This window comes from Camelus dromedarius, chromosome 5 (assembly GCF_036321535.1).
Source record: "Camelus dromedarius isolate mCamDro1 chromosome 5, mCamDro1.pat, whole genome shotgun sequence".
Lineage (NCBI taxonomy): Eukaryota > Metazoa > Chordata > Mammalia > Artiodactyla > Camelidae > Camelus > Camelus dromedarius.
In genome coordinates, this window is record NC_087440.1 from 68,526,946 (window position 1) to 68,544,714 (window position 17,769).

Here is a 17,769-nt window from a genome sequence, read left to right on the forward strand (position 1 = left end):
TTTTCTGGGCACAGAGAAATTGAATGATTTGCCTTCCATCACAGACCTGTTAAGTGGAGAGTTGGGACTTGGAACCAGAAGAGGTCACATTCTCTAGGCTGTGTGAAAAGTGGTTAAATTTAGCTGAGAAGTTGATTAAGCACTTTGGTGTGTTTGTTTGTCTGGTATGTTTGCTTGTTAGAGTGTCCTGAAAATTAGTATGTTACACAGTCTGGAAGCGTTTTTCACTTGCAAGTCTATTAGGGCATTTTGCCCTTCCCCCAGGTGACAGTGAAAGGTAGAGAATGAACAGGCAATGGTGAAAGCAGCACTGAGCTCAAATAAACCCTTTGCCGTTTGCTTGCTTGTAGCCTTCTAAACAGAGGACAGCAGTGGCACAAACTGGTTACCAGAAATGCCCACGGATAAACACCTGCCTCACGCTCCATCCTCCTCTGCAGCCACCCTAGGATCCAGCTGGCCCCGCCTGCTCTGGAAAGCACTGGCGGCTGCCTTCTGGTCCCGAAGCAAGGGGACCCGGAAGTGTCCTTTGAAACCAAGTTAGCCCCAGTTACCTGTCAGCCCTTGTTCTGTCCTGGTCTAAATCTTCCACACAACCAGCTCCGAAAACAACTGCAGGATGAACTCAGTCTCTTCCTCTATTTCTCCATTAGTAGGTGTTGGTAAAAACCCCTGGGCCCACTTTTTTAAGTCTTCCTCCCCAGGCCACTGCCACAGGAGTGACCGTCCCAAAAGATCCCTGCATTTAGTGGCTTCTTGGGCCTCAGAATAGAAGGTGCGGCCTCCTGAGATTTGACCCCATGTGCTTCACCTTGTTACCCCTGCTCCACCTCCCACCTGGTGCTCTCAGGACATGCTTCCAGTCCCTCCCTCATCTGGGCCTCTGCTCCAGCTGTCCTCCACTCGGCTTCATCTATAAAAGGCCAGCTATTAAGTCTCAGCTTCACAGAAACCTCCAGCACTTGCCACAGCCAGACACAGTACACTGAATGAACAATTTCTGCCATCATTACTTCCTTATCATTCTTAGGACCCTATGAAGTAGGTGAAGGTCACTCCAATATACTGAAGAAAAAAACTGAAAAGAAAGCAATTTGCCCAAGGTCATCTACTAGTGAGTGGCAGAGCCGGCAGGGTCTCCGGCTCAAGTCCAAGAATGTATTAGGCCCCTTGTGTTTGACGGAATGGAATTTCTGCTTTTCCTCTGGAAGGAAACAACCTTTTTTTCACTTTATTTTTACTTAACCTCTGGAAGGTTAACATCTCTTCAACGTAATTTTCCTTTCTTCTTTCCTCAAGACCAGCCACTTCTGTCTCCTGCAGGTGACTTCTGGACACATCTCCCTGCTTGTTCCTATCACCCACGCACCTGCACTCCTGGCTTCATTTAAATAAAAGCTGCTGCAAGAGCAGGGAGGACACTGGATGTGCGGGCAAGAAAGGAACTGCCAACGGCTCTGACACTGGGCTACCTCCCCTTCTCTCTACTGGTCTGACCAGCGTAAGGGGGAGAGTTCAGAAAGCTTTTCTGCATCATTCCTATGTGGTCAGGCCAACTCAAATGCCCCCGGACAACAGGACCAGCAGCCAGGCCACCCTGTACACATCCCGCCTCCCCAGACCCTCCCCACCTTGCCCCCCTTGCCCAGAAAATAGAAGAGAAGGACAAGAGGAACAGGAGCAGGAAAGAGAAAGATGGGAGAAAAGATGGGGCACAGAAGGGAGGGGACAGTGACAAAGAGCAGACAGTGGAGAGCGGGGGCTGTTCAACAGGAGGTGGACAGACCAGGCAGGGCAGAGGAGCAAAGAGCGAGTGACAGGGGCAAAGGTGGAAAACAATTTCTCCCCAGTGTTTCCAGAGGTCACTAGTGACACCTAGTCTCTTCTGTGAGAGAGGTCCCCAGGGGATTGAGGTGTTTACAGTTAAAATATTACCGTCTCTCACTTGGCTTTTGCTCTGAGAGCCACCAGCTACTTTCCCATCAATTAGAAAGAGGCAGCAAGATGTGCTGATGGAGGAAAAAGGCAGCAAGTCCACATTCCGCAGAAGATTCCTTTATGACGGCGCGTTTGATAATACACGGTACTAGGGCAGGGCCTCAGCCACTGGGCCATGGGAGGCAGGAAGGGAACAGGTCTGCAGAGGACCGACACATTCCAGGGCTCATGTCACAGTGACACTCACATCAAAAATGACCGCCACATACCTCCCTGAAGCTCGGCCCACCCACCAGTCAACCAAGAACGATGTTGCTTTTAATTCTTCGTTTTTGGCCACTGAAGATAAACTCCACCATGCTCTCAAGACTTCAGCACAACAGTCCTTCCAGTCACGATAGATACGGATGTCCCAGCTCTTGCTGAGAAAAGTTCATTTGACTTCTCTTGCCACGACCAAAGAGAGAATTTTTTCTTAATGATCTGCTGAAATATTTATATATACTATTTAAAAAACCAAACAGCTAACAGTCCATTCTGTGCTCTGTTTCCCTGGAAGATTTCTCATGATCACCCCTCCAATGGCTAGAGGGGCCATGTGTCTGGGAACAAAGAATTAAGACACTTTGAAATAAGCAAAAATCCTAGTGCAACACTCAGTGGATGGTGGGCTCTAGGGGGCTGGAAAGGGAGAGAAGCGGGTGCTCTACGTCAGGGCAGGGAAAGCCAAGTGGTCGCACAGACAGAAGCATCAACAAGCAAGAAACACTGCTGGGGAAGGCCTGTCTCCCGTGATCTCCCCAGGAACAGGATGTCACGTCACCTGCTCCTGGACTCTCGGGGCCGAGGACCCTACCTCTCACCCTCCACCCACCTGTGACCTGCACACTAGGCTGAGGGGTTGCTGACTGAAACAGGCTTAGGCCAAGAATTGGGATCCGCCTCTGGAGGGCCCAGGGAGATCCCCTGCAGGCTGTTCCAAGCAAGAAGTACCTGGCAAGCTCCCTTCCCCCGGCAGCTGAGGGGCACGAAGGCTTCAAAGGCTCGGAGAGAAGCAGCAAAAGGTGACTGACTAGCAACACACAGTGGCTCTGGACCTGGCTCGGTTTTGTGGGGAAGACCTGCTGCCACTGCCACCTTACCCCTGTGCTGGGGACAGACTGCAAGTCTCTGCAGCCAGCAGCAGCCTGAATACACGCCACGTTCCTTTTATATGTCTATACAGGTATATGTATATATATATGTATTATTTTTAACTGACATAAAATGCAACGGATTCGGGTTCATTCCCCTTTGCTATAATATAAGCTGCTCGGTCCCCTGCCCTGAGGGGTTCACACCTTTGGGCCTGCCGCCAGGCTCACCCCAGCTCGCCACCTGCCCACCCCACACTGTGGGAAAGTGGCCTCAAGATGAGGGAGGACACATACCACAAAAGGTGACCAGGAGGAGGGCCTACCTCAACAAGACTTCTGTTTCTAACCCTGAGAACCTAAGGAATTGTGAAGGACTCGGAGAGGGAGCTGGGGTTAAAGGTCACCAGGCTTTTTATTGCAGTTAAAGCAGACTCGGACAGGATGGTCCCAGCCTCGAGAGGGGACAGCCCGGCGGTCATGGGAACACTCGTCACAGAAGCCCTGCCCGCAGGCCCGGCAGTGGTGCTTGGAAAGCTTGACGCTGAACTCCTTCCGGCAGTTGTGACAGTGCAGGATCTCGTGGTCAGGTACCCAGTACGCCGGCCTGGCTGCGTCCTTCACCAGACCTGCAGCAGGGAAGGAACCACGATGGCGGGGGGGACATGCGGAACCCAACACCCCGAGTCCCACCAGGCAAGAAGCCATCCTCGGACACTTCGTTCATTGGCTCCCAGTCTAACTGCACACAGAATCCCCTATGGAGCTTTTAAACGTGCAGACGCCTGACCTTCAGCCCTTCCGCCCAGGTCAGGGCCTCTGGGGCTGGGGCCTAGGCACTGACATTTGTATATGAAGCTCTCCAGGTGATCCTGAAGGGCAGCTGGATTAAAACCACTGGAGTAACGACAAAGATGTCTGGTCTCCGGAGTCAGGACTTATCTTCATCCCAGTTCCACTGAGCTTGAGTTAGTAGCTACGGGATTAAGAGAGGTTCCTTAACTTCTCCGGGCCTTGGTTTACTCATCTTTAACAACCCACCTTCAAAAGAGGTTACAGGATTACAAGAAGTAATGTGTCTGACACACTGGGATCTGACAGCCAGCGAGTGCCCAGCAGGTGAGCACCCGTGAGCAGCACTGGCAGGACTCCTGCCTCTCCCAGTTACCCCTGGGCATCAAACCTGGGCGAATCCACCTATCCCTGCACTCTAGAGTCAAAAGCTCATCATCAGCTCATTCTGTGAGCTACAGTGATGATCCAAGCAGTTTTCATCACAGCCACCCAGAAGCCCTTGGTCTCTCCCCGACAACGGGCTGAAATACCCTGGGCCTGGCCAACACTGCCTAAGCCCTCCGCACGCTGTGGGGTCTCCCCTCTCCCTCTTCCCATCCTGGTTACAAGTACCCCTCACAACCAGAGGGGGGCAGCTCTCTTAAATCCTAAATGAGTAAGAGCTTGGCAGGTATGGCAGAGTAAAGACAGCCACAAAGTCTTTGATACCTGCCTCTCTGTTGAACCTACGCAGACTCCGTGACTGTCGGAGGCTGAGGTACGAGAGCTAGTTTCCAGGCCAAGGCCCGTCTCCGAAAGCCCTGAGCCACCATGTAAGAAGCCCCCTAATGCTGGAAAACCACGTGGAGGGGCCTGGAGAATACAGTGGGTGAGGAGGGGAGGGTCCCCACTGGGCCCAGCCTTCCAGGCACCCTGCCAAGGCAACCAGCATGACAGTGAGACCAGTCCAGCTGCCCTGATGGAAAATCAGGCAGTGACTCCAGGCAGCGCCTCCTGAAGCAGAACAATTACCCTTCCCGTGACACATGATAAAATGAGGGGTTGTTTTAAGCCTTTACATTTGCAGGCAGCTTGTTATGCAGCAGTAGATGGTATCAAAGGATGGCCCCCAGGAATAGACATGAAACCACGAAGGTATTAGCAGAAGCAGCCGACAAATGTAAACTTTCAGTCACCTCCTTGCTGCCCAACTCAACCTAGGTCAGCAAGCCTTTGACAAAATGACAGCCCAGGGCCCTGTGAAAGCCCTCAACCCACACACACCACACCCAAATGAAGCACTGCCAGGCCAGGCCCACCTAGTGGTATGTCAATGGCTGTCACCACGGCTCCCAAAGTGTTCTGCACGGCCTCGCCCACCTTCCGAGCAATCAGCGTCCCACCTTCATCGTCCGCCTGGGCCTCAGTAACATCTGCAGACAAGGAGAAAGGAACAGCCATCTCCTCTCAGTCATTTCCCAGATGGGAAGCTCGGGGGCAGCAGCAGAGCATTCTGGACGCTTCTCCCAGGGTACCACTGTGCTGTTTTGCAGTGATGGCGAGGGTCTGGGCTGTGGGGGGTCAGTCCAGACACCGCAACCAGTGACATCCGTTAGTCCTTTACTTCAACCCTCTGGGGCTACTTTATATCATTCCTTCAAAGTGAGCCAGAAATGTTCTAGGACTGTGACCTAGAACCTCCTCCAGGGAGAAGATGCAGTCTAAGTCTGTGGTAAACACAGGACGGGTTTAACCACCCCCACACCCTGCTCCTGCCAAGGAACAGCATCCCCGGGACTCTGTTAACAAGGAACTTAGAGGAAGACTGGTCAAAACCCGGGGAGCAACTGCTCTCAGAAGACTGATGCGGGGAGGGACAGGGCTGGACAGGGGGGGAGTCCCGTTCCCAACACCCAATGCCACGGAGAGAGGATCCCCCTCCACCCGTGCAGCTCCCGGGCCCCACGTTACCTAACTGGATATTCCTGGCTTCATAGCAGTTGTCACACACCCGCACGGGTGCAGGGCCCCAGCCCCGCTCAGGCACTGGCCGGGTCTTGGACGAACAGCTGTCACAGAAGCCCTCCCCACAGGCCCGGCAGTGATGCTTCGTGTCGTTGTCTTTAAAGGATGTAGCGCACTTGTTGCAGCTCTGTTCCAAGCCCAAAATAACAGAGAGGCAGGTATCATTCACGTCTGCTCAGCTGAGATAGTCAGCAAGACCAGGGGAGGCCCACAGAAGCATCTCACAATGGCAGGACCCTGGAGGGCCCAACAGAGGGAACCTAAGGCCTCCAGCCACACAGAATGCCCCTCCTGAAGCACAACTGTCATTAACATTGTCTTTCAGGAAGTGCCTGGAAAGGTACCTCAGACTCATCTGGCTGAGTCACAGCGTTCTCAGAAGGGACTATGCTAATTCCAGCCAAAAGAGCAATGAGAATTCATTTTCTTTCACAGCTTCCCAAAAGAACCTCTGTGGGGGTGATGAGGAACGAGTTTCCTGTCACAAGTGTTTGGGTCAAAGCTGGGTGCTCCCTTGCTGTGCATGCTATGAGTAAGCTGAAGATGACCCTAATGACCTCTAAAGGCCACTTTTTGTCCAGATTTTGCATGTATGACCTCAGACATCTGACCAATAATAACTGGCCCTTGCCGGGAGGGAAACTAAAATCACCACAATGAAAACACTTGTGTAGTAACACAAAGGGAAATCAGTGAGCACAGAGGACACTGGCTGCCTCAGTGTAGCTCACCCTTTCCAATACTCTGGGAGCTAATCTGACTGGGAGAGAAATTCCGAGCCCCCCTCACAGCACAAGCTTAGGAGAGGGCGAAGCAGCAAGAGCAAAGGGGCCGTGCCAGGGATGCAGGGCACCCCGTCACACCATACCAGGATCTGGGAGTTGGGCCTCCAGTAGGCAGGGGCGATCTGGTCTGTCAGCCAGGACGTCACAGCTTTGGTGGGCCCAAGGCTAAATTCAGATACCGACTGAGCCATGAAGTTCATCCCGTCCAAGAGGCGCTGGGCAGCATTGTTGTTGTCCTTGAGAAATCCATCGGTCTGAAATGAAAATGCAGGCTCCCATCATGCTCTGAGCAAAGGGAGTGAAAGGAAGGAGAGGGGTCTCGGGTGAGTTGTACACTCATCATGGCCAACTCAGAGCTACAAATTTCCCCAGCACAGAAGAATGCAGACAGACCAGGAAGCCTGTCAGGCTGCCCGATACCTTTAGGAATCACCCAGGAAGGGGAACACCAAGGAAAATAAGTCCCCTAGAGAAAGTCACTTATCTTTTTTCCATAAAGGGAGAAAGGTTTTGGATGTGTTGTGATTTATGGGTAATTCCAAGTGTGAACTGTGGTTTAATGCAGAATGAAAGCACTGTATCACTGCCTCATAAACAGATTAGTTTTTCCAACATCTTGAATTCAAAAATCAAATTTAAAAATAATAAAGGTCTATAGTAATTCCACTTCTTAGACTATACATCAAGAAGAATATACTCCAAAACAAAGAAAAGGCTTTCATACATGAAGATAGTCACTACAGCAATTTCTTTGAAAATTTAAAAAAAAAATTATAAACAGCATGAATGTTTAAAAAAAAAGGGGCTAGGGAATCAAACTATAACATGAGACAGAATATTACAGTGATTACAAATAAGAATTAGGAAAAGTGAAAGCAATGTGGAAACAAAACTGTGGTATGAGAAAAATGCAGTTAAGTGGCACATAGTTATAACTGTATCTATACAAACACATGCGTATGGAAAATGAGTGAGGAGAAGATGAAAAAGTCAAGTTTTATTTGCTAAGGCAGTGTAACTATAGATCAATTTTTAGTTTATTTTATTTAAAGCTGTGCTTCTAATATTTATGCAAGAAAGATAAAGAGTGAAGATAAAGAGCAAGAAAGGCTCTCCAGATCATGCCTTCCTAAACCACCAATATACTGAAATTCATGGTTAAGCTAAACTGTAAACAAGTCCCACTTTTCCACATACAGGAACAACTGAACAAGAGAAAGAAGAAAAACAGAACAGCTCTTACTCCAGGCCACACGTGCACAATCTCTGTCCGCACCACCGTATCCACGGGATCTTGGTTCCCAAACCAGTACTGCCGGCTACGGTAGACCACACCGCAGTTGGGACATTCAATTACATACCTACAAGGAAGACAAATAGATGCTGTAACCCCACCAGGTGCCTGGGGAGACAAACACACCGAACAACCAGTCCTTGGAACTCACCCAGACCAGGCATATTTTGCAAGACCCATCCAGGGGGAGTCGGTGGAAGCAGCCGTCTTGGGCACCACGCTGACTTCATTGCCTCTCTCATAGCAGGCCTGAAACATGGAGCAGTCTGCCAGCTGCTTCTCCGAACACCAGGCGCCCTGGCCTCTCCACATCCCTGTCTAGGCCCACTCCCCGCAGACCACACCAGCTGAGGGTTTACAGACCCGAGTTTAGCACATCAGTAGAAAGTTTATTTCTCTAAAGAAGTCAGCACCCTGGATGATTAGAAGCTTAATGTACACCCATCCTGGGCCCCAAAACTGAGCTATAAATTCTATCCCTGTCACAGACAGGAGAAATCCATCAAAACTGGGTTCCTGAGGAGCATTTCTGCTCTCAAGAATGAATAGTCAATGTCAATGACCCTTGTATACAAGCTCAATAGAGTAAGGGGAACATAAGTTTAAAAGAATAAACCAAGGGGCCCTGGCAACAGACATGTATGAGTTCTTTTGGGCAGAGCTGGAGAGAAATTCCAGAGATACTCAATTTGATTTCAAATACTTTGGGATGCAGCAAAGCGTGGTCCCAAGCCAGTCTTTCCAAAAGGAGAGTGTGACCAGCAAGCCAGCTGCTGGAGAAGCGGGGCGGACTCACCTTGCAGGTATAAACGCGGTTGTCATACTGGTGGGAGTATCTGCAGCGGCTCTTGGCTTCATGAGGTACTCCTTCTTTCCCGTGATTCATGCTGTTCTTACATCCAGCTCTAAGGGAAGCCCAAAAGCTGACAATGAGGCAGCTAAAAGGACCCAGTGCCACTTACACAGAAGAGTCTGACCCTGAGCCAGATGCAGGGCCAAAACCAGACCTCCGTTACTAACTGGGCCCTGAATACTGAGCAGAGAGAGGGCAGTTTGTTTCAGAAACCTACATGCCTCTCTTATACTTGCAGTCAACAGCACTACACAGGTAAAGCAACTGTTACCCTTGAACGAGGAGACAGGGCAAGAGGAGGAATCCCTTCTTGGAAAACCACTTGGCCCCTCCGTAGGAATGGAGGAGCCAGAAGACACTACCTTGACAAGAGACAAAACCTGAATGGCCCTCAGAGAACTCAGAAATCCAAACAGCACAAAATGGGAAGTTTAACCCGAACAGGCTGCCAAGATGCAAAACAAAAACCAACCCTCAAAATTTGGCAATGCATTAAGAGGAGGCTTAAGCTGAACCAGAAAACCTTCCAAATGAACAGTGAGCTCTGCCATCCTGACAGTGCAAAAACAGAGATTGGAACATTAGAATTTCACTATGATAGAAGGGAAAGTTCTGGAAACCTGGTGAGGCTCAGTTAGAATGGAAAACCGATGATCCAACAGAGCCTAAGCCTCTCATGCTGGGCTCGTGGGGCAGGCCAAAGGAAGGTAAGTCACACTGGCAACTAACATCCCTCTTTCCTCTCCAAGATAATCCTTAGTTCTCCTTGCTCAGACTGTATAAACCAAGAGCCAAATCCTTTTTCCAAATTCCAAGGTGGTGGCCCACAAGGTTCAATGCAGAAAAGCCACTCATAACAGAAAAGGCTCAGGTCTCCTCTACATGGGCAAATGTGGAGGACAGGAGCAGAGTTCTGATGTGAGCAAAGACAATTCACTGGCGAAACAGGTAGATGGGTTGGGGAGTGACTACAAGACAGCCTGCAATCTGACGCTGGCACACTGCATTTAAATCTCCTGAGCTCCATCAGACAAGTCACTGACTGTGATTTAATAGCCATCAACAGATCAAATTAATCTAGTGAGCCTCAAAGTGTGTCCCTATCCAGCAAAATCAGTATTGCCTGGGAACTTACCAGAAATGCAAACTCTCAGGCCCTAAACTGGAACTACTGAACCAGAAGCTGGGGATGCTAGGCCCAACTATCTGTTTTAACATGTCCTTCAGGATTTTCTGATGCATGCTAAAATTTGAGAATCATCGCTCTGTTCCCCCTATAACAAAGTGTGATCCATGGACCAACAGCACAGGCATCACCTGGGAGCTTGTCAGAAATGCAGAATCTCACAACATTGTAAAATGACTATAACTCAATAAAAAAATGTTTAAAAAATAAAAAAAGAAATGCAGAATCTCACCCAGACCTGCTGATTCAGTATCTGCATTTAACAAAATCCCAAGGTGGTGCACGCACAGATTAAAGTTTGAGAACACTGCCCTAACTTGATTCAGGCTACATATTAGAATTGCCTGATGAGCCTTTGAAGTATACCAGTGGTGAGGCCCCACCCCAGATCTGTTAAATAAGGATCCTTGGTGGTGAGGCCCAGGCCTTGATAATTGTGAAACTCCCTGGATAATTCTAATGTGCTCCAAGCATTTGCCCTCATGGTAAAAGGAATCAGCTAGGATTGATAACCACCCCAGTGCTTTGCACACACTGGGCTATCAAATATTAGCTGAATAGACAACAACTAGAAAGCTCTGGTAGGAGAAACATAGAGAAACAGGCAACCTAACATTTTCTGCGGTAAAAACTACCCAAACCAGAAGCCAGTCAATTTCACATGTAAACTAGGTTGTAACCTTCAAGAGATCCTTCATAACCGTATGCCTTGGAATCCCCAGCAACCTCCAATCAGGATCACTGGGAATTTGTTGGAAATACACCATCTCAGGCCCTACCCGATCCTTAAATCACAATCTAATTTAACCAGACCCCATGTGATCCGCATGCACACTGGAGTCTGCTCAGCATGGTTCTAAGTGCCTTTTCCCAAGGTGGGGAGACAGCTGGCCTCACTTACCCACAGCTGAGGCACAAGGAGGAGCAGGTGAAGTACTCATCTGGAAAAAAGGAGCTGTGCGCCATCTGGTCATCAGGGATCTCACCACTGAAGCGGTCGCTCAGCGCCTGCAGAGGAGGGAAGATGACAGTGAAGCGACTCCGCAGAGAGCCCTGGCTTTGGCCCTCCCTGCTGGCCTTTTGAAGATGCCCTTGCTGCTGGCTTATTTCTCGCAGGCTCCACAGCTAGAAGAGGGAGCCCAGTGACTTCTGCTCCTACCCTCAACCTTCCCGGCCCAACTTGCACCAATCCTCACCACAGGAAACCTCAGAAAGAACCAGCCCATTTCCCAAGAGGTCAGACGTAATAAGCAAACAAACTTACCATTCTCTCCTAGTTATCCTGGAAGTTATAATCACCTCAACACCCTGTCTTTCATTCAAAACCACCAGATATTGACTAATCCCCATTCATCTTTGTGAAGCTGAGACCAAGAACCCGACACTCAAGAAGGTGGCTCGTTTTTGAGTCAGAGTAAGGCCAAACTGAGAAGTGAGCTGGGAGTTTCCTGGGTGTCTCCACCAGTTCTAACCACAGGCACTCGGAGTTTATTTACTAGGCCACAAAACTCTCTCAATGCAGAAAAAGGGTTATCAGCCAAAAAACATGGAGGAATTACTATAGTTTTTGGCAGCCTTTTATCAACTACAGTAACCTAAAAGACAGCAAGTGGCCAAAATAAATGCTAAGAAGAAAGATTAAAGTATTTGCAGAAACAAACGGAAATTTTTATGTTTAAAGGCAGCTTCCATTTCTAATCTTCTGTTTTTTGCTCAATACTTTATATTGAAAGTATTCTTCAGGCTGAAATTTTTCCCTCCAGGCCCTTAGTTATATGCAGATGGGAAAAGTTATACAAATTAAACAGAAATGGGCTTCCAGGCTTTAAAAGTTATTAAATGCTCAAAAGTTCCAAGCTTCTAGCCCTCAATCTCTCAGTCTGAGGCAGCCAGGCACTATGCAGGGGAAAAGAAGGAATAGTAGCCTAAAACAAAAGGACAAGAGGTTATTTCCTTTAGTAGAAAGCCAAAGAAATTTTAAGATGAGATTTGGGAAAAGGATAGATTAGGTCTTAAACTAAGGTTCTCAAGCTCTAAAGGGAATTTCGTTTAATCAGAACTTATTTATTAAAACTCCTTTTCTCTTTTTAATGACGTCTAATACCCTGAGTTGTAAACGTGAGTGTTTACAAGGGCACGTGCTACCAATGTTGAGTCAGGTCAGGTGTAAGACAAGAGTAGTGGCAAAGCAAGTATCAAACTAAGGGAGTGGGACCCACTCACGTGCATTCAAATGCAGCTTCTGGATTTGAAGGATAATGCGGAGGCCCACATAGTACCATCTGCCAGCGATGGCCAACCAAGTGGCAACCCTTGACTTAGACCCCAAAAAACGGTCTAACAATAATATATATACTTTCTATTCTCGTGGGCATAATTTTGTAAAGTGTAACTTAGGGAAAACTGAGATTTTGAAAGAGAATACAAATGAGCATAAACGAGAAGCCAGGCAAGTAGAATTACAAACGCGCCTACACCATCCTCCTCTCTCCTGCTTCTGAATGTGACCCATCCTTCAGGGATTGTCTGGTCTCAGCTCTTCCCAACCACTGTAGAAAACCGGGCTTTGCCTTCTCTGAATACCTGTTGTCCTCAACATCTGAACCAGGTAATGAGAGATTAGGCGATGAGGCAAAGCTATGAGCCTACTGTATGTATTTTACCTCCCAGACTAGTTCATAAACACTGTGAAAGACATTTCCTACATTTATATCCTCCTCTAACTCCTAGCAAAGGTCCTAACAGGTATTTAACTATGCCCTCTGGAGTGAAGTCCCCCAGCACCAGCCCCCATGCACACACCAACCCCTGCACTCCCCTCCTCACCTTGGCTCTACCTCCACGCCAGGCTGCATCCCAGGCCCACAGGCCTTCTCAAATATAAGGCTAACTACTCCCTAATTGGCCAAATTACTGATAATTCTTAAGGCTATAGTTCTCAAACAGTAGTTCCCAGAGAGTGCATAACTCTCTGAGGGGAGTTGGTGGCAAAATACAGCATTAATTCAATGCATCAGTTTACTAAAAGGTTTGGGAAGGAAGTTATTTTTATATTAAAAAAAATGAATATAGTATGAAACTAAAGAAAAATTGCATAAATGAGGCCCCCAAAATCATTTCAGCTTGTAGCTGGCAGCTTCGCGCTCTGTGACTCTATTTCCTTATCTACCAAATGGGGATTAGCAATATCTTCCCCTTAGGGGTCTTCATGGATTACACCGTGCAGATCAAATGAAGTTACCCATGTAGAGCACCTGGCATAGACTGAGAGTTCAGGAAACATTAGCGGCCATCATTAATATCATTTTTGTTTTTTGTGCTGGGAATTTTCTTCTTTTCTTCCTTAGATACCCTCACTCACTAATCAGGTAACACAGCGGATATAAGAACTTTTCTCTTTCCATGATGGCTCACTGGTCTTCAGGGCTACTTGCATTTGTGGGTGAATATTCAGTTGCAAAAAGATGCTTATGTATCTAATGAGGTGTTAAAATAAGAAAGAAAAGGGGGAGGGGTACAGCTCAGTAGTAGAGCACTTGCTTAGCATGAATGAGGTCCTGGGTTCAATCCCCAGTATCTCCATTAAAAAAGAAAAGAAAAGAAAGACATAACTAAGGTATGTAGAAGCTACAGAAGAGGTATAAGGAAATGCAAAGAAGAGCATTTTTAGCCCCAGAGTTTTTCCTTTTAAACAGGTAACTGAAAGGATAACCTAAAGACTAGTTTTCCTTAGGAAAAATACATCAAATTTAGCATGAATTCAACAGCTGGGCTGAATTCAGGAGGCATGCCACTCTCCAGTACATACAAAACTGCAGCCCAGTAACAGTGACAGCACAAGGTTTTTTCTGTTCCAAACCCAAGTGGCCTGGTGCACTTCTCTGAAAGTTCTTCAGAAAAATGGGTGCATTTGTAAGTATCTCAAGGCTTAGCATGAAACAGACTACAGCCTGATTCCCATGGGACAGATCCCCACAGACCCTCCGTCATCAAATTAACTGCTGGCTTATATTAGCCAGGGCAACAGGAACTTCTTATGACATCAGAAAGAGAACTCCTAGACCAACCGCCTCATCACTTGCAGATGCTGTCACCCATCCTCTCAAATGCTGGGTAATACAGTAAGCATCTCACTTCCCTCACAAGTCACTGAAGAGCTGGCAGTCAGTAATGAATCAGACGTTGACAAGCATCAGGAGGACTTGCAGGAATCAAGAGTATGGGAACAGAACAGTAATTGTTAAAAAAAAAAAAAAAAAATCTGATGCTCATGTGTTTTACATAGAGTAAGGAGATACTGCCTCCCTTCCTTTATAACCTGATTGTTCCTTTCCAGCATGGACACTACCACCTAACTGATATACTTTTGTCTTTCAAAAATTCCAAACCTCACATCATTCCAGGGTTTCTTGGGCTCTCCTTCTGGGGTCCCAAAGCTGTAAGAGGCAGGGAAGGACCTTTCCTGAAAAAGCTTGGGAAGCATTTGAGGCCAGTCTGGAAAAGACTACCTGGAGACCAGATGATTTTGAACTTTAGTTGCCTTGGCAACAGAATGGCTCTTTCTATTGAAACTGTTTTAAGGTTAGCCCCAGTCATCAAGGGCTAGCAGTGTACTTTCTGATTCAAAATGGAGACTCAAGTAATCCATGATGCCACCCCCCAACAAATTATAGTAACTTTATAAACACTTAATAGATGCTTCCTGATGTGACAGAATTGGAGAGTCAGAGTTTCTACATTTAGAGATCAGAAGCTAAAGAAGGTATTACGTAAAACCTGTATGAATTCAACTTTAAAATGGTTCTCTCAATTATACAGAACTGTAAATACAGACAATAGTTAATTCAATATTCAGTTCCCTTATTCAGTAGAGACTGAGCATCTCTTTTCTTTAAACAGGCTGACTTCACCAGTGAGAATATGCTCTGCTGGTAGATATCTGGGCTGTTGCTACCATGGAAACTGAGCAAAGGAGTGAGAGGTCAAGAAGTGGGAAATAACCCAACTGGGAAAAAGGGACTGGGGCCTGGACCACAATGTGGCTGAATGGCAGGAAGAGTGATCAGGTCGGCAGGATGAATCGGGAAACATACGGGCAAGCCACCAGAGCAGAAACTGACAGCAGGTCGATCTCAATCAATCCCTCCCTCCCTCTCCCTCTCTCTCTTTTTCTCTCCCTCTCTTTCTCTCACATACACACACACACACACACACACACTCTACAAACTCCTCAATCTTTCTCATTAATCAATCACATTTCCTGTTCAATAATGAACATGAAAAGTAGCACTTCGGTTCCCTTTGAATCTAACCAGGTGGAACCTCATAAATTAAGACAACTAATAAGTTTTAAAAGTATACTAATGGCATTAAAAAGAATGAGGTATGTATTATGAGCTAATACAGAAAGATAACTAAGATGCAAGATAATGTGGAAAAAAGGAAGTTGTAGAGTAGTATGAATGATATCCCATTTATGAGGGGAAAAAAATATACGTGTGTACATTTCTAGAAGCATATCCAAGAAACTATTACTAATGGTTATCTGTAGAATGAAAAGAGAATATGGGGGAGGAAAAAAGGACTTAACTTTTCTATGATCTGCTTCATTTATGGAGAAAACCATAGAGATGATATAAACATACTTCTGTATGAACTTACATAGCACTGAATATTTCTAAAAGCATATACAAGAAAGTACTAGCAGTTATTATATAGTGAGAGAGGGAGAGGAAAGGGACTTAAGTTACACCTTACATGTTTCTATACTATTTGAATTGTTTACCATGAGCACACACTGCTTTTATAATTTAAAAAGTAACTGTTTAAATTACAGTAGCCAAACACTCAAAATACAACTTACAGGAACGCCCTTTGTAAAGGTAGCTGGCAGTAGGCATCAGGAACCTTTAAAGATGGCCACAACTTCTGACCATCTTAAAAGTGGAGTTAACTCCTGAGACTAGGAATATAGCACAGGGTTAAAAGCATAGACTTGGGAGCCAGACCACCTGGTTCAAATTGTCCACCACTTACTTGATAAGTCATCCCAAGCAAATTAATTAACCTCTCTGTGTCTCCGTTTCTCTACCTTAGAGCTTGTATGAGGATTAGATGAATTAATACACGTGCAGTGCAGAGCACAGTACATGGTATACAGTAAACACTCCTGAAAGGATGGCCAGCAGCGGTACTGGGAGCTGTAATTCATCCTAAGGAAGTAGGCAGAATGTGAACAATATCTTTAAATACACAGAAAATATAATAAGGAATAATGGAAACTACTATTAAAATAAGAACAAAATTACTGAATATAAAAAATGACCCATCCATATAAATGAAAAGAATACCTCTGTTTTAAAAACATGTTTTCACAGAATATTTAATGGCATGGAAAAAAATACTGGGTTTCAATGTTCCATTAAAAAAAGCAGGGGAGGGTATAGCTCAAGCAGTAGAGTGCATGCTTAACATGCACAGGGTCCTGAGTTCAATCCCCAGTACCTCCTCTAAAAATAAATAAATCTAATTACCTCCCCCACCACCGCCAAAATAAAATAATGCAATGATAAATAAATTTTTTTAAAAAAGAAAAAAAAGCAAGGTTTACAAATGCACATAAATACATCACGCCCCAATTTTCTTTTTAAAATAAATAGCAAAGGATCATATAATACCCAATTTATTTATTTTTTGCACACTTAATTTGCTTTTTTTCTGCTATTACAAAGAATGCTGCTATTAACATCCTGAGATAGGTCTCTTTGTGTCCCTGTGGAAGTTTCTTTAATGCAAATTCCTAGAAATGATATGGCTAGAATGCACATTATGCACATCTTTATCTATACTAGATATTTCTAAATTGCATTGCAAAGCGGTTATACTAATTTTAATTTCAACTGGCAGTTCGTAAAAGTTTACGTTGCTTTTTGACATTTTATTGCCAAACTTGTCATCGTTTGCCCTTGCATGGTTGCGGTTTTAATTTTCCTTTCTTTGATTACTAGAGAGTTGAGATTTCTTTATTTGTGCATCACAGTTTTGATTGCCTTTCTTAAGTGATTTGTCTCTCCATTTTCCCAAAAGGTTTATATTTTTTTTCCTAACAATATTCCTGCATATTTATGTAAAATAAGGAGAAAATCATATAGGTAACAAAATCATATAAATCATATTAGAATATATCCTGAAGCTTCTTGAAATGTTTACGCAGTGAGTTAATGAGGAACTGGAAAAGGTAAAAAATAAACTCCAAGAGAGAAAGAAAAAAAATGGAAGAAACAGGAAGCCAAACAAGTTATTTTGGCACTGATAATTTATCTGTTTAGGACAATCCCCACTGTTTTATTCCAAAAAGGATTCAAAGCTACTTGTAAAAAACAACAACAACATAAAACAAAATAAAAAATAAGTGGAGGGAAGAGGGAAATAGCTCAGCTGTAGAGCACATGTCTAATATGCAGAATAAGGTCCTGGGTTCAATCCCCTGTACCTCCAATTAAAAAGAAAAGAAATAAAATTAAAAATTTTCTTAAAAATAGGTGAAGAAAAATAAACAGGCACTATATTATACACTTCTATGAACTCTGAGGACTTCTGTTCGAGTGAATTTTAACAGCAATAAAACCCTTCTGGGTCAATTTGCCTAATACAGATCTTACAGGTAGCTTTGTATTAGAATGATTACCAGGAAACTAACAACTTCTAATTTACAGAAGAGGATTAAAAACAAAACAACCACCAGAAAAAGACAAAAACAATTTTTTCGAGGATTTAAGTAA

At 45.5% G+C, this 17,769-nt stretch overlaps 1 protein-coding gene across 2 annotated transcripts in view; it reads right to left on the reverse strand.

Annotated features, from left to right (window-relative positions):
- Nucleotides 1–2,039: 2,039 nt before the first annotated feature.
- The window catches only part of ZFYVE1 (zinc finger FYVE-type containing 1), a 42,347-nt gene continuing 26,617 nt past the window's right edge, over nucleotides 2,040–17,769 (reverse strand). For both annotated transcript variants that reach the window (XM_064486092.1, XM_010976549.3), the window contains exons 5-12: nucleotides 10,890–10,996; nucleotides 8,746–8,854; nucleotides 8,101–8,198; nucleotides 7,899–8,016; nucleotides 6,739–6,909; nucleotides 5,817–5,997; nucleotides 5,165–5,278; nucleotides 2,040–3,700 (exon numbers count right to left, since the gene is read on the reverse strand). In XM_064486092.1, coding sequence (XP_064342162.1) covers nucleotides 3,468–3,700; nucleotides 5,165–5,278; nucleotides 5,817–5,997; nucleotides 6,739–6,909; nucleotides 7,899–8,016; nucleotides 8,101–8,198; nucleotides 8,746–8,854; nucleotides 10,890–10,996 — 1,131 coding nt within the window. In that variant the 3' untranslated portion in view covers nucleotides 2,040–3,467. The remainder of the gene's footprint in view (nucleotides 3,701–5,164; nucleotides 5,279–5,816; nucleotides 5,998–6,738; nucleotides 6,910–7,898; nucleotides 8,017–8,100; nucleotides 8,199–8,745; nucleotides 8,855–10,889; nucleotides 10,997–17,769) is intronic.